This window comes from Lynx canadensis, chromosome A2 (genome assembly GCF_007474595.2).
Source record: "Lynx canadensis isolate LIC74 chromosome A2, mLynCan4.pri.v2, whole genome shotgun sequence".
Classification (NCBI taxonomy): domain Eukaryota; kingdom Metazoa; phylum Chordata; class Mammalia; order Carnivora; family Felidae; genus Lynx; species Lynx canadensis.
In genome coordinates this window covers 145,835,575-145,859,067 of record NC_044304.2, presented here as the reverse complement: position 1 = coordinate 145,859,067, position 23,493 = coordinate 145,835,575, and the positions used below count along the sequence as shown (strand labels likewise).

General features: G+C 43.4%; 1 protein-coding gene across 3 annotated transcripts; it reads left to right on the top strand.

The window, feature by feature from the left end:
* Positions 1-1,290: 1,290 nt before the first annotated feature.
* On the top strand, positions 1,291-21,638 carry ZC3HC1 (zinc finger C3HC-type containing 1). 3 transcript variants are annotated; one of them, XM_030308435.1, is made up of 10 exons: positions 1,291-1,461; positions 2,964-3,075; positions 7,619-7,634; positions 8,309-8,392; positions 13,966-14,093; positions 15,482-15,636; positions 16,680-16,923; positions 17,738-17,950; positions 18,875-19,081; positions 21,209-21,638. In XM_030308435.1, the coding sequence occupies exons 1-10, from the start codon at positions 1,316-1,318 to the stop codon at positions 21,275-21,277; spliced, it is 1,374 nt and encodes a 457-aa protein (XP_030164295.1). In that variant the 5' UTR covers positions 1,291-1,315; the 3' UTR covers positions 21,278-21,638. The 3 variants fall into 3 exon arrangements, with proteins under 3 accessions (XP_030164295.1, XP_030164294.1, XP_030164296.1); XM_030308434.1 differs by having other exon boundaries at positions 7,619-7,769; XM_030308436.1 differs by lacking the exons at positions 7,619-7,634; positions 8,309-8,392 and having other exon boundaries at positions 2,964-3,097.
* The last annotated feature ends 1,855 nt before the right edge of the window (positions 21,639-23,493 follow it).

The window sequence follows — 23,493 nt, the reverse complement described above, 5'->3', positions numbered from 1 at the left end:
ACACATACAATAAAGACAGTCTGACAGCTGGAGCTATCAGCAGAACTGTCGGCTTCCCTGGGATAAACAAAGTGGATAAACTGACCCTGAGAGTGAGATTAGCATGCCATAGGGTTTGGGAGAGGGCATTTGGGATCAACACCACGGAAAGGAGGGGAAGGAAGCAGGATAGGGCAGGGAAGAAGTTGGACTGCCATGAAGTCTCAAGGTTGGCCCCAGGGGACCCTACAGGAAACTCCAAAGTTGGATGGCCCTTTAGCATTGTCCTGAGTTGGGACAAGGATGCTGGGCCTTTTATATCCCCTTCTTGATTAGTCCCTGGATGCAGGATTCCCTGGGGAAGGCAAATGGCTCTTTTCATTCAAGTAACTCCTCAAGGAACTGACAGCTGAGGGAAGGGCTTCCTGCTGGTGGTACTCCCAGGAACTATGAGATTTAGATCTTTATTCCTAAAGGGGGCCCTCGGTGGTGCAACACTGCCTCCACGACCCTATGCTAAAGGTGGTCCCACTTTCATCTCGGCCTATTGCTCAGTCACAAGTCTTTTTTGCCAGTTGATCGGATGAGACAAACTCCTTCCAATCGGATCTCTTTCCCCCAATCACATCTATTTTAGCTCCAGCACCTGATTGTCCCGGGACAATTTACAGACTAAATTGGGTCCCTAGTACTTAGTACGTCTTCGGAGCATTTCTAATCATAATCTCAAAACTACAGGAAAACGTATTTGTTGAATGTCTAACTTCACTAACACCTGTCTCCTTTGTTCGCTGTCATTGACAACGCCTAGGACGGCGTCAGTAGGGCACACTCAATAAATACTTGTTAGACAAAGGAGGGAGGGTATTCAGTGCCAATGCCACAGACGCTCGTTCTCTCTCTCTCTCTCTCTTAGAAACCCACTGTAACTCGGTTTCTAAGAAAAGTTCGAAATGCTTTACTCTCAAGAAACGGTCGCCATTTCTTCCCTTGTAAAAACACGTAACTCAGGAAGGCCCTATCAGTTAATTAATTTAAGACTCAACCTGGCCCCCCATCCCTGTCGAATTTGCAGAAACACCGCTCCAAACACCCCACATCATAAGCCTCAACCTAGGCTTAAACACTAGGAGCTCCCAAGGCGGTTTACCTCGTTCTGTAATGAGGGTTTACCTCGCTCTAAGATGGCCACGAAGGGGTGGGCCCCGCGGTCAGATTCTGCGAGTTGCGTGGGCAAACGCGCCGGACCGCGCCTCCAGAGGAGGGTCTTAACCGCGCAGAACGGAAGTTCCTGAGCCTTCAAGCCCGCGGGGAAGCAAGTCGGCAACGGACCAAGATGGCGGCGCCCAGTGAGGGGCAGGCGTTTGCCGCGGGGGTTGAAAAGAATTGGGGTGCGGTTATTCGCTCCCCAGAAGGGACGCCCCAAAAAGTCAGGCAGCTGATAGATGAGGGGATTGCTCCAGAAGAAGGAGGCGCCGAAGCGTGAGTTCACGAGTCCACCCTGGGTCGCGCCGGCGGATTGGAGAGGGTTTGGGGAACGCGGGCCCGGGGCGGGGGGTGGGGGGAATCCTCTGGGTCGGCACTTTTGTCTGTGGGGTTGGCAACGTCCCGGGATCTGAAAGAGACCGGGTTTACTACGTTTACTCGGTTTTAGTCTCGGGATGTACTGCTTTCAGCACCACGGGCGGCATTTTGCTATAAAACGGGTTGGGGGCGGAAGGGAAAAAAAAGGCGACTGCTAACTGAATATGCACCTGACATCTGTTAGTGGGGTTTCTTAATCTTTTTTGAGCCTTAGACACCTTTGGCAGCCTGGCAAAGCTTATGAATCCCTTCTCAGAATATTTTTAAATGCATAAAGTGCATAGCAACATAAAGGGGACCAATTACTTTAGAATGCGGTTATCAAGATAGTAAAAGAAAAAAAGTGCAGTAACATGCTTCATTACTGGAAAGTTAAGTAATCTCTAGTAATAAGCCTATTATTTACCATAATTTTGAAGTAATCATGGGCATAAGTGATATTTCACAACCTGTTCAACAACCGTAATGTGACAAAATGCCTGTGATTTCCACTGGTGACAAACTCATAAGTACTGCTGATGCTACTATGTTTTGTGAGGGGTTTTTTAGTACCTTCATTCGTATTTGAAGGAAGTGCTGAATTTCAGCTAGAGGTTAATAAAATAAACGTCGCTTTTTTCTCATCCAAGTTTATGGATCCTCTGAATTTCTTTCAAGAACCGCACCTCCCTGAGGCTGGCTCTGTGAGAAAGATTCCTAGAATGAGTTTATATCTTTCGAGTTATAATAGCTGCTGTCATCCTGTTTTTATTAAGATGACTTTTGTCCTCAAGTATTCCTCCCTCTACCCCTTCCAGGTGCTGTTGAAATGCCTTTCACTAAAAATAGATAATTGTATTGTTGGGTTTTTTCCTCCCTGAATTTTTTTCATGAAATTGCCCAAAGATCTTTACTTTGATTTGAATTCTGAAACTCTGTTTTGGGAGAGTGGGTATCAATGGTCGACTCAGGTAGAAACCTATCAAAATTATTTTTCTCTGTGTTTAAAGGAGTTCTATTTGTAAGGTGGCTCAAATTTATAATGCATAGAAGCTTTGAGTCTCATTTTGTGTTTACTAAAGTTGTGTGAAATACTGTTGGAGAACAGTAAGTGAGCTAGAAGTTCTCCGGTATAGGATTAGTGGAGCACCGTGGAGGTAGAAATTACTTGAAACTTAGATATGAACGAACGGTAAAGAAATTTGAATGCCAGACTGACGAATTTGGATTCTATTTAATAATTATTGTGAAGCTAATTAATAATTTTAAGCAGAGGAATGACATTACTGAAATGATTTTTAGAAAGGTTAAAATCCAGCGTGGCGTGATTGACGCTGTGATGTGCCGAGAAGCGAGATGCAAAATGTTTAGGGAAAGTGATGCTGTGAAAGATTTCTGAGAGTTCTGCCACTTTATTTTAGGAAGGACACATCTGCCACATTCCAGTCAGTTAATGGGTCACCCCAAGCGGAACAGCCGCCATTGGAATCTACAAGCAAAGAAGCCTTCTTTAGCAGGGTGGAAACATTTTCTATATCCTTCTTTATTAGTTCACGTGAGTTGCACTTTCCGCTCCTGGAACAAGGAATAACAGCACTTATTTTGATGTTGTAAAGTTAAGAATTAAACTTGGTAAGATATTTTATAGGAAAATTAGCATCATAAAATGTTATTCCTCAAAGGGATATTTGAGATGATCTGGCCTTTGCTTTTTGTTGTTTCGTTAACTAATTATTTTGAGAGAGAGAGAGAGAGAGAAAGAATCCCAAGCAGACTCTGCACTGTCAGTGCAGAGCCCAGTATGGGGCTCCAACTCTCGAACCTCGAGATTATGACCTGAGCCAAAATCAAGAGTCAAATGCTCAACCAACTTAGCCACCCAGGTGCCTCTGACCTTTTCTTTTTGCAGAAGAAAACACTAAGAGCTTGAGAGGAAAAGGAATAGTAACTAACATTTGTATGTGGTGTGTTTTCATGTATATTATCACATTCAGTCTTCACCTTAAACCCGTGAAAATAGGTATCATTATTATACTCATTTACAGAAGAGGAAATGGTTTCAGGTAGGTTATGTGACTTGCCTTTGGTCAGCCTGCTAGCTAATGGCAGAGCCAGGATTATAGCATGAGGCTATGTATACTACACTTCCTGTCTCTTTCTGGATTTTCCCCTATATTATTAGTTATCTGTTGTATAGCAAATTACACTAAAACTTAGTGGCTGAAAACAACAAACATGGGGCGTGCCTGGGTGGCTCAGTAGGTTAAGCATCCGACTTCAGGTTAGGTCATGATCTCATGATTCATGAGTTTGAGGCCCCCCCCATTGGGCTCCCTGCTGTCAGCACAGAGCCAGCTTTGGATCCTCTGCCTCCCTCTCTCTCTGCCACTTTCCCGCTCACTCACCCTCTCTCAAAAATAAATAAACATTAAAAAAAACACATTTTTTGTCACAATTTCTGTGGGTCAGGAATCTGGGCGTGGCTTACTTGGGTCCTGTGGTTCAGGGTTCCTTACAGGCTGCAGTCATCTCCAGGCTCCGCTAAGAAAAGATGCATTTCCAAGCTCACCCACGAGCTACTGGATTGAGGGCTTCAGCTCTGTAGTGGCTCTCGGGTAGAGACCTCCCTGTGTACCTTGCAGCATGGGCCTATTGACAGGGACAGTTCACAAAACGTGGCAGCTGGCTTCCATCAGAGTGTGCAAGTGAAAGAGAGCAAGACAGAAGCTAAACTCTTTCTATAACCTAATCTCATAGGTGACATCCCATCACTTGTGCCCTTTTCTATTCACTAGAGTGATTTTTTAAAAATATAAAACGATTATAGACTTGCAGAAAGGTTGCACAGGTTACAAAGAACTTCCTTTCTAAGCTACCTTTAAGTAAGTTGCCAAAGTGATACCTCATTACCCCCAGATATTTCCTACACACCAGGACTTTTTTCCTACATAACTGCAACGCAGCCATCAAAATCAGGAAATTTCACATAATAAATTACTGCCATCCAACCCTCAGACCCCACTCATTTCATCAGTTGTCGTAGTAATATTCTTTTTTTTTTCTTTTTAAGTTTAAATATTTTGAGAGAGAGAGAAAGAAAGTGAGCAGGGGAAAGGCAGAGAGAGAGAGAGAGGGAGAGAGAGTCCCAAGCAGGCTCTGTGCTTTGCTGTCAGCACAGAGCCCAATGTGGGGCTCAAACTCACGAACTGTGAGATCATGACCTGAGCCAGAATCAAGAGTCGGATGCTCAACTAATTAAGCTACCCAAGTACCCCCTAATAATATTCTTTATAGCGAAAGGATCCAGTTGAGATTCTTGTTTTTCCTTGAATTTCATGATCGTGATACTTTTGAAGATTACAGGCCAGTAGTTTTGTAGAGAGTACCTCAATTCACATCCATCTGATGTTTCCTTATAGTTAGATTCAAGTAGCTTAGGAATATCACAGAATGGTGCTGTGTTCTCACTGTATCCTGTCAGGTGGCACATGAATTTGATTTATCCCTTTCCTGGTGATAATCACTTTGATCACTTGATTAGGGAGCGTCTGCCCATCTTTGCCCGTCTTTTCCATTGTAACACTTCTTCTTTTGTAATTAAAAAGTGTGGCGGGGTCGGGGGGTGGGTACCTCTGAGGCTCAGGTCATGATCTCGCAGTTCGTATGTTCAAGCCCCGAGTTGGGCCCTGTGCTGACAGCTCGGATCCTAGAGCATGATTCAGATTCTGTTTCCCTCTCTTTCTGCTGCTACCCTGCTCTAGCTCTTTCTCTCTCTCTCTCTAGCTCTCAAAAATAAACAAACATTAAAAAAAAGTGTTTTGTGCAGAGGTGCTTTGAAAATATGCAAATATCCCATTCCTCATCAAACTTTATGTAATTTATTTGTAGCAGCATGGGCTGCTTTTTCAGCAGATTTTAATCTGTTACTATCATATGTTTTGATATTACAGTTATCCCTGATTTGGTGAGTGGGGGCCCTGTAGAGATTCTCTTTACACTCCACTTGACTCCCAACACCTCAAGGTGCAGCCCCTCTTTACCCAACTTGGGTTCTGACACCCTGTGCTGAACTGCCTCCCTCACCTCCTGGCTATTCTCCTTGCTCACCACCTGATGGCTCTCGGACTAAATTTCTCAGGAAGAGGAAGGTATTTTAATCATCTACTGCCGTACCTTGGACTAATTCCTCATTTTCTGCAAAGGAACCTTGTCCTTTGTTCTTTTTTGTTTTCATTGGATATAAATTGACCACCGCTTTGGGTATGATAATCATTTCTTTCACTTAGCCAGTTAAGTAATTCTGTTACTTTTATTTTAGGTGATGCCAACTCCTTTAACATCTGTATCTAAATTCTGTTTTCTAGGCTTCAGTCCTTCTTTTGCTATTAGAATGTTTTCAAATTCCTGTATCCCTTATAAAAATATAGAACTTTCCTGCATCTTCTTTCATGTGTTGTGTGTGTGTTGGTGTGTGTGTGTGTGTGTGCTCTGTAAAATAGAGCTCTTTAGGTAAAATGTTGAGTATTGAGTTTTAAAGATCAATAAATGTTTTAGGACATTTTCCCAAGCTCATACTTCTAGATGCTCTGGGTACTCTCAGCCTGTTTAACACACATAGACTACATGCACACATTAGTTCATAATAATCAAATTTTGGGCAGGGGAAATAATGAAGAATATTATTATTATTAATTTTACTGACTATTCTTTAGAACGTAAAAGCAAACATGGTACAATAAAAGAGCATAGATGAGTGGCAGAAAATATTTTTGCTTGTTTGACTTTTACCATCCTTATTGCTGAGGCATATCCCTGTACTTTTACAAGTGTTTTTAAATCTCTAGTATTTCACAATAAGTGAAAGGGAATGGCTTCTGTATTCCACCCCACAACCATTAATAACGTCAACATTGTATTTATTTATTTTTAATTTTTTTTTTTAATGTTTATTTATTTTTGAGACAGGGAGAGACAGAGCATGAACAGGGGAGGGGCAGAGAGAGGGAGACACAGAATCTGAAGCAGGCTCCAGGCTCTGAGCTGTCAGCACAGAGCCCGACGCGGGGCTAGAACTCACGGACCGCGAGATCATGGCCTGAATCGAAGTCGGCCGCTTAACCGACTGAACCACCCAGGCGCCCCAGCATCAACATTGTAAACATGTAGAATACATAGGGCTTTGTAGAGGAAAAGTTCAAAATTTTTTCCCTCTGGTTATTACTCAAATGACTTCCGTTCTGTGAAGTATGTGCCTGTGCTTTAAAAAAAAAATTTTTAACATTTATTTATTTTTTTAAAAAAAATTTTTTTTTTTCAACATTTTTTATTTATTTTTGGGACAGAGAGACAGAGCATGAACGGGGGAGGGGCAGAGAGAGAGGGAGACACAGAGTCGGAAACAGGCTCCAGGCTCTGAGCCATCAGCCCAGAGCCCGACGCGGGGCTCGAACCCACAGACCGCGAGATCGTGACCTGGCTGAAGTCGGACACTTAACCGACTGCGCCACCCAGGCGCCCCAACATTTATTTATTTTTGAGAGACAAAGCACAAGCAGGGGAGGGGCAGAGGGAGAGAGAGGGAGACACAGAATCTGAAGCAGGCTCCAGGCTCTAAGCTGTCAGCTCAGAGCCCGACGTGAGGCATGAATCCATGAGCCATGAGGTCATGACCTGAGCTGAAGTCAGAGGCTTAACCAACTGAGCCACCCAGGCGCCCTGCCTGTGCTTTAAAAATAGTTTTTCAGGGTGCCTGCATGGTTCAGTCGGTTGAGCATCCAACTCTTGATTTCGGCTCAGATCATGATCCCAGGTTTTGGAATCGAGCCCCATGTCAGCCTCTGTACTGAGCATGGAGCCTGCTTGGGATATTTCTCTCTCTCTCTCTCTCTCTCTCTCTCTCTCTCTCAAAATAATAAAAAATAAAAAAGTAAAAATTAGTTTTCCAAACTTTCCTTACTTGCTTTTCCTCTTAATCTAACGTGTTTATTCCTATATATGTAAAGAATGAGTTAAAGTTTTCATTTCTGACTTACTCATCTTGATATACTTGCAGCATTGTTTTTCTTAACATGAATACTCTCTGAAATGGGCAGGTAAGCCCTCTGAGCTGTCTCCACTTGTCTGTGCAAAGTACGGCTGGGTCACAGTTGAATGTGATATGCTCAAGTGTTCCAGCTGTCAGGCTTTTCTCTGTGCCAGTTTACAACCAGCTTTTGATTTTGACAGATGTAAGTATAAAGTACAAATTACATTTTCCTCCATTTTCAAAGATATATTAGACTGGTTTTCTAAGAAGACCAGTCACTTGTGTTTGATCAAAGAATGTGTACTGTTACATATAGCAAGGCGAATCTGTGATTGTCTTTGTCCTAATTATTAGCTTCAGTTACTACTGTTTTTTAAAACTAAGCTACTTTAGAGTGAACCTGACTTTCTGTATTCTGGGAAACTAACAGCAGAGTATATTTACTTTATGGTTTCAAAATTTATACTTAGGCAAAGAGACAAGACACGTCTATGAAGCCTCGTGCTTTAGAACGCCCTGCCTTATAAGATACATAATACTGTTACTGACCTTAGGATCTTGATTTAGAACTTGTTTTCTGAAAAATATTAAGATGATGCAGTTGCTAGTATTTTCATATCTTCTAAAATTATCTTAGTCATTTTTATTTTTAATTCTATCCGCACTCGTAAAGGTTCTTAGTCATTAGGTTTTGAATCCATATAGTGTTTTCTGAGGCACTGCTGCCTGTATGGGTTTCAGATAAGGACCGATGTGCTGAGCTGAAGAAAGCCTTGTGCACCGCCCATGAGAAGTTCTGTTTCTGGCCAGACAGCCCCTCCCCAGGTACTTATTTCCAAGATTTCCCATTGACCATCCCTTCTTGGTTGTTGCATTTCTAATATTGTCTGTTTCTTTGTGAAAATCTAGTCTTTGAAGTTTCATTTTTTCCTTTCTATTTGGGCTTTTAAAGAAGAATTTACATTCATTTACTTGTTAGGTTATTACTTAACTTTATTAAGGGCATTTGACAGCTTAGCCATGCATACATTATCCCATTTAATTCTCACAGGGGCCCTGGGAGGTAGATTACCAACACAGTTTTTTAAGTGAGGAAACAGAATCAGAGATCTTTGGGTGGAGGGAGGGAGGGAGGGAGGGAGGGAGGGAGGGAGGGAGAGAGAGAGAATTAAAAAAAAAAAAAAAGCGGCTCAATGTAGAGCCTGACACGGGGCTCGATCCCACGAACCTGGGATCATGACCCAAGCTGAAATCAAGAGTCAGTCACTCAACTAACTGAGCCACCCCGGCACCCAGAATCAGAAATCTTAAAACCAACTGGTGAGGAGGCAAAGCTGTGGTTTTATCTGCTTTCAAACTCTCTGCTTTGCCCCCCATAGCAAGCAGTCCCATGTTCTCCCCAGGCTTCCTTTGGTGCACTAACCGTGGCAGTTAAATGGAGTTGGGGTTCGGTTCCTAAAACCAACTCACGGGAAGCCAAATGAGAGTGATTACAAATGTATAATTTGTCCCAGTGAAGTGACACAATATAAACAACAGCATTGAAGCCAAAGACCGCCTCTATAAGGGCCTTGGCAAGGCGCCCTCTCTTGAATCCGGTGAATTTGTGATTGTCTTCACTTGAGTTACTGACTTTAATCATTACTTTTTTAAAAAACTAAGCTACTTTAGAGTGAATCTGACTATGTATTCTGGGAAACTAACAGCAGGATATGCTTACTTTATGGTTCCAAAATTTATACTTAGGCAAAGAGACAGGAATTTTATGAAGCCTCATACTCTAGAATGCCCTGCCTTATAAAATACATGATAGCTCCTTTGTTACTGATCTTAGGATCTTGTTTTAGAACTTGTTTTGTGAAAAATATTAAGGTGATGCAGTTGCTAATATTTTCATATTTTTTAATTCAATTTTTTTTAACGTTTATTTATTTTTGAGGCAGAGGCAGAGCACAAGCAAGGTGGGGGGGACAGAGAAAGAGAGGGAGGCACAGAATCTGAAGTAGGCTCTAGACTCTGAGCTCTTAGCTCAGAGCCTGACACAGGGCTCAAACTCACAAACCGGGGATCATGACCTGAGCCGAAGTCAGATGCTCAACCTACTCAGCCACCCAGGCATCCCAATATTTTCATGTCTTTTAAAGTTCTTTCAGTTCTTTTTCTTTTTAATTGTATCTATGCTCTTTTTTTTTTTTTTAAAGTAGGTTCCGTGCCCAATGTGGGGCTTGAACTCATGACCCTGTGATCAAGAGCCGTGTGTTCTACCAACTGAGCCAGCCAGGTGCCCCAATAGTATCTTGGACTCTTAAAGACTCTTAAGTGTTGTATGCACAAAATGCTTCAGAATGAGGGAGCCCAAAATGTAGTCACAAGTGGGAGTTTTAAATATTTTACTGGTCACATGGGCATATTCCTGCTGAGTGAGTAACTTCTACAGCAGAGCCTTCTGGAGGGCTCACCAAGACCAGGTGCAAAACTTAATGCTTGACCAGACATTAGTGCCAAAAAGTAGGTATACTTTTTATTATTTCAGTAGGACAACTCAGGCTAATTCCAGGGTCACTGACACCTGGGAATATTCCATGAATAACCACTAAGAAAAAAAAAAAAATAGATTGAAAATGTTCATAGAGTGCCATCTACTGATAGATGAACAGGTGCTAGAAAGGGACTATTAGGAAATGATTTTTTAAAAATTTTTTAGGTTTTTATTTATTTTGAGAGAGCGAGTGAGCAGGGGAGGGGCAGGGAGAATCCCAAGCAGGCTCCGCTCCTGATGCAGGGCTTGAACCCACACCACAGACTGTGAGACTGTGACCTGAGCCAAAAGGAAGAGTAAGATGCTTAACTGACTGAGCCACCCAGGTGCCCCGAGAAATAACAGGGTTTTTTTTAAACTTTTTTTTTTTAAAAAACATTGATTTATTGTTGAGAGACAAAGACAGATAGAGCATGATTAGGGGAGGGGCAGAGAGAGAGGGAGACACAGAATCCGAAGCAGGCTTCAGACTCTGAGCTGTCAGCACAGAGCCCGACGTGGGGTTTGAACCCATGAACCGGGAGATCGTGACCTGAGCCGAAGTCGGACGCTCAACCAGCTGAGCCACCCAGGCACCCCAAGAAATAACATTTAAAAAAAAATTTTTTTTTAACGTTTATTTATTACTGAGAGATGGAGAGACACAGAGCATGAGCAGGGGAGGAGTAGAGAGAGGGGGAGACGCAGAATCCGAAGTAGGCTCCAGGCTCTGAGCTGTCAGCACAGAGCCCGATGCAGGGCTTGAACTCACAAACTGCGAGATCATGACCTGAGCCGCAGTCGGTCGCTTAACCAACTGACCACTCAGGTGACCCAAGAAATAACATTGTAAAGTGAAGGTCATGGTAACAGAAGTTTCTGCTGTTGGCCCAGCTATTTCTCTGGATAGTACAACCACATTCGCTCCTTGAGGATGTGAATCGTCTCTCCGTGTGCCCTGTCCAGGTTTCTAGGATCCGCCCAGGACCCTGCTGGTGGTTCCTGCCTCTTGGTACTACACACAGTCAGCTTTCTTGGTCCTATTCATAACTTCAGGTGCCACCTGCTTGCATACCTCTAACTCCTATCCAGACCTCTCTTTTGAGCTTGACTCATTTCCAGCTGCCTTCTAAACATTTCCATGTAATATCTGCTGCAGACCTGGATTCAACATATACAAAACTGAATGCTTCATTTTATACCTAGAACTTGCTTCTCATCTTCTATGTTCTCCATCTTGGTAAATGGTACTGACACCCCCCCCCCCCAGTTGTCTTAGCCAGAAACCTGGAAGTCACCTTAGATGCTCTTCCCTGTTGTCACCACCTGGTCCTATCCATCCTACCTCCCAAATCTGAAATGTGACCTTTCAGTTATATCGTCCCTTGGTTTGGTTCTTTCACATTCAAGAGACTTTAGTGTGAAGAAAGGAACACCGACAACTATCTGTACTTTTAGTGCTTTTATTTATTAAGCATATCTAATCAATACAGTTTTGTAGGTAATTTTTTTCTAACATGTACCAGTATTTACAAACAAAACTAAATCCCTTTAAACATTTCAAATTATAACAATTATAATTACTAATTTACTAGACTGATTATTTTGAACATATCAAACACTGAAGTAGACCAAATACTCACATGTTAGTTATAAAACATATTTTAATTCCTGTTAAAACATTTACATGATGGGTTTAATTTCTTCTGTTTGCTCTTTTGCCTTCATCAATTTTTACTCATATTTTCTTAGAATTGTAGGGATCAGACCAAACCCTGAATTGGAAGGTGATCAGAAGGACATTGGGATCTGTTTTTTTCTCCTAAGTTTTGTCAAACCTGAGCCACTGGTCATCAGAACATGTTTTATTTTTTTTTTATTTTATTTTTTTTTAATTTTTTTTTTTTTCAACGTTTATTTATTTTGGGACAGAGAGAGACAGAGCATGAACGGGGGAGGGGCAGAGAGAGAGGGAGACACAGAATCGGAAACAGGCTCCAGGCTCTGAGCCATCAGCCCAGAGCCTGACGCGGGGCTCGAACTCCCGGACCGCGAGATCGTGACCTGGCTGAAGTCGGACGCTTAACCGACTGCGCCACCCAGGCGCCCCAGAACATGTTTTATTTTTATTGTTAAACCTCACTTGATTTTGTGAAGTCCATACCTTTTTTGTTGATCTTAGTTTTTTATAATCAGACATTCCTTGTAAAATGATACATCTTTTTAAATTGATGGCATATATTTTTGACATATTTGGTTACTGGCAACAGGTTTAAATAGTTTGATAATATTTAATAATATTAGAGACCAAAATCTGGTTGTTAATGATACAATAAATGGCGGACAAAAGTGCTATTGTTAACTACTTTTGTATCTCTCTCTTTTTTTTTTTTAAGTTTTTATTTATTATTTATTTTGACAGAGGGTTGGGGGGGAGAGAGAAAATCCCACGCAGGCTCTGCACTGTCAGCACACAGCCCGACGTGGAGCTTGAACTCACGAACCGTGAAATCACAATCTGAGCCAAAATCAAGAGTCAGACGCTCAACCAACTGAGCCACCCAGGTGCCCCTGTACCTCTTAGTAATAAAACTGGAAAAGAGATTTTTTCTTCCTTTTTTTTTTTTTTTAAATGTTTATTTTTGAGAGAGAGAGAGAGGTTACCCAGGGGAGAAGCAGAGAGAGAGGGAGACAGAGGATCCAAAGCAGGTTCTGTACTGCCAGCACAAAGCCTGATGCGGGGCTCGAACTCACAAACTGAGATCATGACCTGAGCCAAAGTTGGACGCTTAACTGACTGAGCCACCTGGGTGCCCTTTTCTTTTCTTTTTTCTGTTTCTGTTTATTTATTTTTTTGAGAGAGCAGGAGCACGCATATATGTGGGCAAGCGGGGCAGGGGCAGAGGGCGAGTGAGAGAATCTTAAGCAGGCTCCGTGCCCAGCTCAGAGTCTGACCCAGCACAGAGCCCCACATGGAGCTCGATCTCACAGCTGTGAGATCGTTGACCTGAGCCAGAATCAAGATTTGGACCCTTAACTGAGTGAGCCACCCAGAACCCCCCCCCCCATTTTTTAAACAGCCTTATTGAGGAATAATTGACATAAAATTGTGCATATTTAGGTGTACGGTTTGGTAAGTTGTGACATCCTTGTGGGCTTGTGAAACCATCACTGCTAGATTTCTATTTAACATCAGGAGTTGATATCATTATCCCAATTTAACACTATATATTACTGTGCCCTGTTTTTCTTACAGTATGAAGTGTCATTGATCATTAAGAGTTTTATAACATTGATGCTCCTTCTCTCCATCTTTATGCCACCAGTATCTTGCAGGGATTATTACCTTAGGTCACTTTAAGGTCTGCTAAGCTTATTTTTTTTTTTTTTTGCATCCCAGCTGGCCCTTTATGATCTCTACTCTAAACTACTGCATATTATCTATAATATCTCTTCCTCCTTTAAAAAAATCTTTTCAGTAATTTCTCTTCACATACATTAGTAAAATCGTGGTCTAGTTACTCTCTACACTTCAACCCCGTCTCCTACTACTTTCCCCACAGGCGCACTGGGTTCCAGTCCCGTGAAACTCTTTAGAAACTCCGCACCTGTCCCATCCTTTGGGCCTTTGCTTTTGCACACTGTTGTTGGTCTCAAATTCAGCTTAGACCTGACTGCTTCTGAGAAACCTTTCTCGAGAAATCTACTTTTTTACACATACTCACAAAAACATCACAGCTCTGTCAAAAAAAGCCAATAATTCTTAATATCTTCAAGTGCTTGATCAGTTTTATCAGTACCTGTCCCCTGTCGTTCCATACACGTCTTTGACTTTTTACCATTTACACCAATATGATCTTCCAGTTTACCTTGTCTGCAGATCGATTTGGGATGTTGCCGTTGGATGAGCCTGCTGTTCTTGTTAGCGAATTCCTAGATCGTTTTCAAAGCCTTTGTCACTTGGACCTTCAGCTTCCTTCCCTGAGGCCAGAGGACTTGAAAACTATGGTGAGTTTTCCTTAGCGAGCCTACAGCGGTCTTCAGTTGTCACTAGCACTTGTACGTGAAGCATTTCCTTAAATGACCAGAGGATTCAGATTGCTGTGAAGAGAGCTAGTTGTTTGCCCCTCAACTGGACTTTTTCAGTCTCTGCTAGAAGGGCAGCTATTGACAGTTAAGTAAATGGTTCCCTCAAAACTTCTAGATATTCTTTAAATGGCATACATTCAATTTTATCTTGAGTTGTTACTTAAACTATTTAACAGAAGATACTGAAATGTGACTTCATATGGTTTATTGCTTATCATTTCCCAAAGAAAATACTCCAGGAGAAGTTATAAACTCCCTTCTCCCCTGTGAGTAGAAATTAGAAATGCTCTGCCCTATCTTTAGTGTCCCTATCTAGTGTCCTGTTTCATCACCCTGCACACACTCTGGAGACAAGCTTTACTGTAGGAAATAGTAGCTATTATTTTGCTTCTTCAAGTTGCGAGGCCATTTGGATTTTAACTGAAGTGTTACCCTCTGTGCCTATTATAAATGTCCCTTGTCCCTAGCCAAGGCAGCTTTTTTGTTCACCTTGTCAGTTCTTTATTATTCTTAGTACAAAAATAAAGACCTTGGTAAGTTCTCATTTTGTCAAGAAGTAAATTTAGTGTCAGGTCAAGATATAAATAGCAATCTGTTTTTCCTATTTTGGTTTGAAGTGTACAGGTTTGAGAGAAAATCCGCAATTGGTAAATATCTTTTTTTGCGAGAGAGAGTGCACGTGCAGGGGAAGGGCAGAGAGAGAGGGAGAAAGAGAATCCCAAGGAGGCTTCTCACTGTCAGCGCAGAACCCAATCTCCCCAATGGTCAGATCATGATCTGAGCTGAAATCAAGAGTCAGGTGCTTAAAGGACTGAGCCACCAAGGCACTCTTGTAAATTGTTTTTTTTTAAGTTAATTTATTTATTTTGAGAGAGCGAGGTGGGGGAGGGGCTGAAAGGAGAGAGAGAATCCCAAGCAGGCTCCTCACGTCAGCTTGGAGCCCAACAGGGAACACAGTCCCATGAATCGTGAAATCATGATCTGAGCCAAAATCAAGACTTGGGCGCCCAACTGACCGAGCTACCCATGTGCCCCTGCAATTGGTAAATTGAAAACAAATTAGTACTAAGAAAAGATTTAGTAGTTCTAGGAAAACTGCTACCTTTCTCAGTCAGTAGATTCAGAGCAATTCAGAAAGGTTTGTAATACCTTAGCCCTGTCCTGGAAGTAAGCCTTCCGTAATGAAGAGAATTGTCTTCGTGTTTGGCACTTCTTTCATGATTTTTGCGTTGTACCATCTAAGTACATCATTATATGTCATTTTTGTGGTTGGACGTTTAATTTAAGGAACCTTGGTTCCTTTATAGTGCTTGACAGAAGACAAGATCAGTCTTCTCCTGCACCTGCTTGAAGACGAACTTGATCACCGAACGGATGAGAGAAAAGCTGTAAGCAAATTAGGCTCAGACATCCAAGTCCACGTCACTGCCTGCGTCCTCTCTCTGTGCGGCTGGGCATGCAGGTCAGTCGGTGAATTTGCAGGGTGACATGAACTTTGACATCGTCATACACTGGTTTACATCAGTCACTGATAGTATTTGTAGATCACATGGTGTTTTCCTGTCAGAAAAGCAGACAAAGAAAACCTAAGAGGGTGGTGAGGGGATGATAAGAATCAGTAACAGTTCCAGAATTAGAACGCGGGAATTCTTGGACACACCTGAACTTTGGTTTTTTTCTTTTCTTTTTTTTTTTTTTTTTTTACTATCGCTTCCCAGCTGGGAATTTGTGCTCCTGTAAGCAGTGAAGCTCCTTTCTGTTTATAGAAAGGAAGAAAAATCAGTTGAGTTCATAAAAACTACCAAAGGAAACGTCAGCCAGAGTCCTCTGAGCCTCCATGTTGGTATTTCTCTTCCAGCTGCTCAATTTAGCATAGACTCCCTCTGAGATAGAAAACTGTTGGAACTGGGACACCTGGCTGGCTCAGTCGGTAGAGCATTCAACTCTTGATCTCAGGATTATGAGTTCCAGCCTTGTTAGGTATAGAGATAACTTAAAAATAAAATATTAAAAAACCAAAAAACTGTTTGAACCAATCTTGATTTACCTTAACTACGCATTCTTTGATAGATCAAGGGATATTTTTTATTTAAGGTTTGTTTGTTTATTTTAAAGTTTATTTAAGTTATCTCTACACCCATTGTGGGGCTTGAACTCAATGACCCTGAGATCAAAAATTACATGCTCTTCCGACTGAACCAGCCAGGTGCCCCGGGGATATTTTCATTTAAAAGGAACAGAAGAAATTTATAAAATAACCTTTAATGTAGTCTTGCCTTCGAGATGACACCAAGACCATTGGATCTTTCTGTAGGAACTTTGTGAGCGACACTGGAGTTGGGGTCCTGAGATCAGAGGACAGGGGCCTCGAGATGCCATGATTCCCAATCCACTGGACTGTTCCAGAGACTTATTTGATGAGATAAAGCATTCTCACAAATGATTACACTTAGTCCCTTGGAAGTGTTACCTTTTGAGAAAACTCTCTTTTCTGTTCCTACCTAGTTCTTCTCTGGAACCCATGCAGCTCTCCTTGATAAGCTGTTCACAGTGTACGAGGAAGGTGGGGCTCTGGGGCTTCCAGCAGATGGAGTCTTCCATGACTGAACTGGATGCATCGTTTGGCCTGACCAGCTCCCCCATCCAAGGCCCTGAGGGGCGGGCAGAGCGCTTCCCTCTGGTGCCTGAATCTCCTCGGAGGATGATGACTCGGAGTCAGGATGCCACATTTTCCCCTGGCTCCGAGCAGGTATAGACTTACTTGGCTTGTTGGGGTGGCCTTTTTAAAAGCGGCATTCTCGGGGGCGCCTCGGTGGCTCAGTCCAACTTGAGCGTCTGACTTCGGCTCAGGTCATGATCTCAGGATTCATGAGTTCGAGCCCCGCATCAGGCTCTGTGCTGACAGCTCAGAGCCTGGAGCCTGCTTCCGATTCTGTGTCTCCCTCTCTCTCTGCCCCTCCCCTGCTCGTGCTCTGTCCTTCAAAAATAAAAAAACATTTAAAATAATAAAGCAAGTAAGCAAGCGTTCTTGGGGTGCCTGGATGTCTCAGTTGGTTAAGCTTCCGACTCTTGATTTTGGCTCAGGTCATGTTCTCAGTGGTTCTTGAGACCAAGCCCCACGTCAAGCTCTGTTCTGACAGCGAGGAACCTGCTTGGGATTCTCTCCTCCTCTTTCTCTGCCTCTCCCCCTGCTCATGCATGCTTTCTCTCTCACACTTTCTCAAAATAAATACATGAACATTAAAAAAAAAAAAAGCGTTCTTGCCAAAAGTGTTGTGGTGGAAAAGCTGGAGATTAACTTAGGTGGGGAAGCTTTAGTTCTGACCACAGTGATCAAAATACCGCGTGTTTTTATTCACCAGTTGCAACACAGAAGCTAAATTCATGATTTTGTATAAAAATCGATTATTTTTTGAAGAGTTTAGATATGTCGACAGTTCAGAAAGTAAATTCTCACAGTTTAAACTGTGAAGTATTTGTTTGCACCTGCTTCTAGAAATACGTCTTCTGACCATAGTCATTTCCATCATTGGTGTACTTCTCCTCCCTCTTCTTTCCTTCAGGCTGAAAGGAGCCCAGGCCCTGTCGTCTCCCGAACTCGGAGCTGGGACTCTTCTAGTCCCGTTGACCGTCCTGAGCCAGAGGCTGCTAGCCCCACCACCAGAACTCGTCCTGTGACCCGAAGTATGGGAACAGGAGACGGCACTGGCCTGGAAGTGCCGTCTAGCCCTCTCCGGAGAGCCAAACGGGCTCGCCTCTGCTCTTCTAGCAGCTCGGTGAGTCCACCTGCGTGTAGAGGTCATGGAGCGCAGACAGCACGCCAGACCCTCACCGCGTAGTACAGAGAAGCAGGTGGGGTCCTGTGGCTGTGAGAAGACAATGTGAGTAAGTTTCAAGATGGGATAGTTGGGTGACCAAAAGGAAAAAACTTGAAGAGGTTTGTCATTTCAGTTCTTTGGAATGGATTCTGCAGAGGTAGTAACTATTTCACGCACGTGGGGCTGGCAGGGGGATGGGAGGACATACCCGATCAGGTGCTGTTGATTTAACACAAAGGGAATGAAAGAATTTGGAAAGAGAGTGGGCACTACATAGGCAGTGTTCAAATTTGTTTTTTATTTTTTTTTTTTATTTTTTTTTTTTAAATTTTTTTTTTCAATGTTTATTTATTTTTGGGACAGAGAGAGACAGAGCATGAACGGGGGAGGGGCAGAGAGAGAGGGAGACACAGAATCGGAAACAGGCTCCAGGCTCTGAGCCATCAGCCCAGAGCCCGACGCGGGGCTCGAACTCACAGACCGCGAGATCGTGACCTGACTGAAGTCGGACGCTTAACCGACTGTGCCACCCAGGCGCCCCTCAAATTTGTTTTTTAAAGTGTATTTATTTTGAGAGAGAGCATGAGCTGGGGAGGGACAGAGAGTGAGGGGAGACAGGATCCCAAGCAGGCTCTGCACTGACAGCAGCAAGCCTGATGCGGGGCTTGAACTCTTGAACCGTGAGATCGCGACCTGAGCCAAAGTCAGATGCTTAACCAGCTGAGCCACCCAGGTGCCCCGACATAGGCAGTGTTTAAAGGAGACATCAAATTGGAAATGCGGGCAGTTGTGAGATTCTGAACTGGACAAGTCACAGCAGTGCCTCTCTGGATTGACGTGGCCTCTGCCCTTCATCAGCACTGTTTCTTTTCCTCCTCTCAGGACACATCTTCCCGAAGCTTCTTTGATCCCACCTCTCAGCACAGAGACTGGTGCCCTTGGGTGAATGTCACATTTGGCCAGGATACCAGGGAGGATGGCAGAACTGAGGCAGATGCCAGTGCCGCGGCAGAGCCAGGCTGGAAGGCCGTGCTGAACATCCTCTTGGCCCACAAGCAGTCCAGCCAGCCAGCTGACACAGACTCCATGGTGAGATAAGCCGTTGCCTCTGTGTGTGCAGCACTCGCTGTTTATGGGATGAGGAACAGGGGCTGGTCCTATAATTAGCACCCTGCCTGCCCTCAGCTCTCATAAGTCAGGTTAGACTGGGTCCGGGTTCGTCCTGGAGAACAGGCGTGGAACTGATTCAGTCTTCCTGCAGTTTAGCATTTGCCATTCCATCAAATTCTGGTAAATTCTTTGTCTTCTCAACTAAAGTGATTCAAAGTAGAAAAGGAATACAGAACCAGAACTAGATGATGAGGCAGCTGTTCCGGCCTCATGTTGCACAACAGCTGCTTTTTCTATCAGTTGCTGTCACTTGCGTTTGGAGCCTGGCCAGTTAGCTTAGCCGTCTGAGTACTGTGCCCTGACCCCAAGATTGCGATTTCATTCCTCACGGTGGGCACGTTACTTGGCTCTGTTCCACAGCCCCAGACTTGTGCCCTGAGCCTCAGCAAGCCACGGCAGTAGTGATTGCTGCTACCTGCACATGTGGGTAAATGCAAATCCATCGTGACAGCTGAGAAGACTGGTCACGTGTTTACTGTGTGTAAAGGATGGAAGTGATAGGAGGGTAAGCATTAAGGAATCACGGAAACTGGGTTCGCTTTCCTTTGCTGGCTCATTGCCAAATTTGCCTCTTAGCACGGTGTAAATAGAATAATTTCTGATTTCCGTAACCTCCAAGGACAAAGTAAAATAATACTTGCCGGTACACGTTTAAAAGAAGTGGTCCCAGGTTCGTGGCTCAACAGGATCATGGGATTCTACTGGGGACAACGATAGCGAGCCCGAGAATGTACATCTGTACCCTTTAAATACACAAATGAAGGCTTTCCAGGTTTTTCTGCAGGAAGAAAATCTACGTTTTTCTAATTTAAAACCTTTGAAAATACATAAAGCTATCTGAAGACAAATGTCTGCATGTAAATTCTTCTGCCTACATCTTCATGAAATAGTATACTGGAAGTTTTTATTGACTCTCCTCTGTCACTGTCTTACTAACAAGAAATCCCACAGGGTTTTTACGGGGTTTTTTGTTTTTGTAGTGGGAAAAGTTGGCCTCATAATTGACCCTGGTTTCCAGGACTTTTAAGATCCTTTTTGGTGGTTTGTCTTTTAACCTTCCCACAGCTGCTGTGACTGGGAAGTTCAGAGCTTAATGAGGCTACACAAAGGATCCTCATGTTAGAAAAAAGCTTACGTTGTTTTTCAACTTAAGTTCCTTTTAACGTTGTCGCCGTATTAACTAAATTCCCCTTGGTCGTTAGTAAGAGCTCAAACTCCCCCCACCCTCACCTCCCACCCCGGGACTTTTATTTTATTGAAACATTCATCCACAAAGAGGATGAGAAAACAGTGAAAATGTCATCTGATGTCAGAAACTGGAGATAACTTTATGGATTATCTGCTAGATTATTATTTATGTTCTCATTGAGACCCTGTGCTCTTTATTGTGCCTCTCAAAGGCTGAGAGATCAGCGTGTTCTGATTCACTGAGAACTTTTATCTTTTAGTGAATTGTTTTGTCTCCCTGTAACACCATTTCTCAGAATCTCAGATCACTTCATAGGCATGATCAAGTGGCGGTGAGAGTCTTCCTATTATTAGCTCTGCTGGCTAAAAATGAAGCTGAGAAGGCCAGGGTCATAGTTTAAGCTCTAAAGAGTCATTTATTTTACTCCTTGGCCTTGAATTATACTGTTAACCCCAGTGAAGCATCACACGAATGTGAATCTTTGTTCACAAGAAATAACGAACTAGGGCCAATTCGGAAACCGGTGGATATGTGCACTGCACTAATGGTGGGTCAGGAGTGTCAGCCTCACAAAGATGAGGACAGATGAAGATACTTGGAGGGAGGACATGAGCCATGTGTTAGAGGCTCAGAGTATGTTAGCAGTCTTGTGACAGAACGCAGATTTTTAGTCTGGTTTTAGGTGTGTGTTATGTATACAATATAAAGTAATACGAAATATAAAATGGGTTTTATTCAATTCTAGATGTACCTAGATCCCTGTGGGAGGAATTTGTAGACGAAGCCTTAACGCCGTTACCCGTCTTTCATCTCTATAAAAGAATTTAATCTCTAACAATGAGCTTTTCTACCTATAGAGTCTCTCTGAGAAATCAAGGAAGGTATTCCGAATATTCCGGCAGTGGGAATCCTTATGCTCATCCTGAAGATATTCCAGCCCTTCCTGGAGAGAAGCGGAATGAGTGACTTGGAGAAGCAAGAGTCTGAATTCCCTTTTGGGCGGCGGATTTCTCCATCCCGGTTTAACCACAAGGATCCCCCATCTTTGTAAAAGGCAGCGTCACTGTCTGCGTCTGCCTGAGGGGAAGCCTGTTTCCGTGCCGGGATTGGACAGGTGAAGTACGCCAAGCCTGGCTCTGTTAAGGGAGTGCGGGGTTGTTAAACTAGATGGAGGACCGAGCACTTGAGCTCTTCTGGTGTCTGTCAGTACGGGCTGGTGTTGTGAAGACTCTTGTGTCCCAGGAATGTGACAGAATGTGTTAATAAAATGCTTATTAGGATTCTTACTGCCGGCGAGTTGTGTTCCTCCTTGCCTCTGGGCTGTTATAAACAAGGCAGACACTGAGCACACGTCAGTGGAGCAGTAGGCAGAATCAAAATTTTCGTTTTCAGATTGGCCGCAAAGCCTGAAATTTGCTTGTGATTCTCATCAAAGAGGTATTTCTTTCTTTTTTTTTTTTTAATTTTTTATTTTTTTTAATTTTTTAAATTTTTTTAACACTTGATTTATTTTTTTTTTTATTTTTTATTTTTTTTAACATTTTTATTTTATTTTTGGGACAGAGAGAGACAGAGCATGAACGGGGGAAGGGCAGAGAGAGAGGGAGACACAGAATCGGAAACAGGCTCCAGGCTCCGAGCCATCAGCCCAGAGCCCGACGCGGGGCTCGAACTCACGGACCGCGAGATCGTGACCTGGCTGAAGTCGGACGCTTAACCGACTGCGCCACCCAGGCGCCCCACACTTGATTTATTTTTGAGACAGGGAGAGACAGAGCATGAACAGGGGAGGATCAGAGAGAGGGAGACACAGAATCTGAAACAGGCTCCAGGGTCTGAGCTGGCAGCACAGAGCCCGACGCGGGGCTCGAACTCACGGACCGTGAGATCATGACCTGAGCCGAAGTCGGCCGCTTAACCCACTGAGCCACCCAGGCGCCCCTCAAAGAGGTATTTCTGAACCAGAGAGTGTTCGTTATGTCACCGGGAGATCTCCTGATGTGTTACAGTGAATGGTAGGCTGTTCGTGTTCTGTGTTCACTTTGACAACAATAGGCAAGGTGAGGGAGGAAGGTCCTTCAGGAGAGACACCCTCTCCACGTGCCTTCCGGTACATGGCTCCCCCCGAGAGGGACTCCCCCAGGCTCCTTCACTGCTGCTGGTGAGCATCAGTCTCTGTGGTGAAGATTGACCCTGACCTTTCCCGTCTAAATAAGACTGCCCCCTGATAAAGGGACCGTGAAGGCTGATAAAGGGACATTTCTCTGAAATGTCATATTTTCTTTGAGTAACTGTAGTTTGTTTTATGACTCACTTTTTAAAAAAAATTTTTTTAACGTTTATTTTTGAGAGATAGAGAGTGAGCAGGGGAGGGGCAGAATGAGGAGGAGACACAGAATCCGAAGCAGGCTCCAGGCTCTGAGCTGTCAGCACAGAGCCCGACGTGGGGCTCGAACCCACGAGCTGCGAGATCATGACGTGAGCCGAAGTCAGACGCTTGACCAATTAGGACTCACTTTTATACTCCAGTATCTTAAAGAAAATAAGACATCATAATATTCTGCCCCTGCTAAAACTTTGGTTTCCGTCTCTAAATACATTTTTTCTATTTTCTTTACCCAACGAAAATTAACGATCTCTTATCATCTAATACCCAGTCCATATGCAAAATGCCTGGGTATTCCGAATGTTTTTACATTTGATTTGTCTAAACCAGGATCCAATTCAAGATCATGGGTTACATAAATCTCTTTAGTTTGAAGGAGGGTCCCTTTTTTTTTTTTTTTTTTTTTTTAATATATGAAATTTATTGTCAAATTGGTTTCCAAACAACACCCAGTGCTCGTCCCAAAAGGTGCCCTCCGAGAGTCCCTTTTTTTAATGCATGTCAGATTTTCTAATTTGTCATTTTTCAATCCTAATTTTTAAAAGGGTAAATAGTGTTGATATCTCTTCTGAATGAAGCCCCTGTCAGAGGCCAGGAGAGGCTGCTTCCAGGTTATTCTGTAGGGGTGCTCTTTTGCCTTCAGCGTGAGCGTGCCTTGTCAGGCCCCGTGGTCTCCTTAGAGGGGCACACTGCCGGGCAGCTCTCTAATGTTCATGGACATGAGCCTTTGGGCCCAGGGGGTAAGCCCTTTGCTGA

Excerpts from the sequence above, each read along its gene's own strand:
- ZC3HC1 (XM_030308434.1), top strand. The coding sequence starts at position 1,316 with ATGGCGGCGCCCAGTGAGGGGCAGGCGTTTGCCGCGGGGGTTGAAAAG. Across the intron at positions 14,094-15,481 it reads CAGAGGACTTGAAAACTATG|TGCTTGACAGAAGACAAGAT; the intron begins GTGAGTTTTCCT and ends GTTCCTTTATAG. Across the intron at positions 15,637-16,679 it reads CTGTGCGGCTGGGCATGCAG|TTCTTCTCTGGAACCCATGC; the intron begins GTCAGTCGGTGA and ends GTTCCTACCTAG.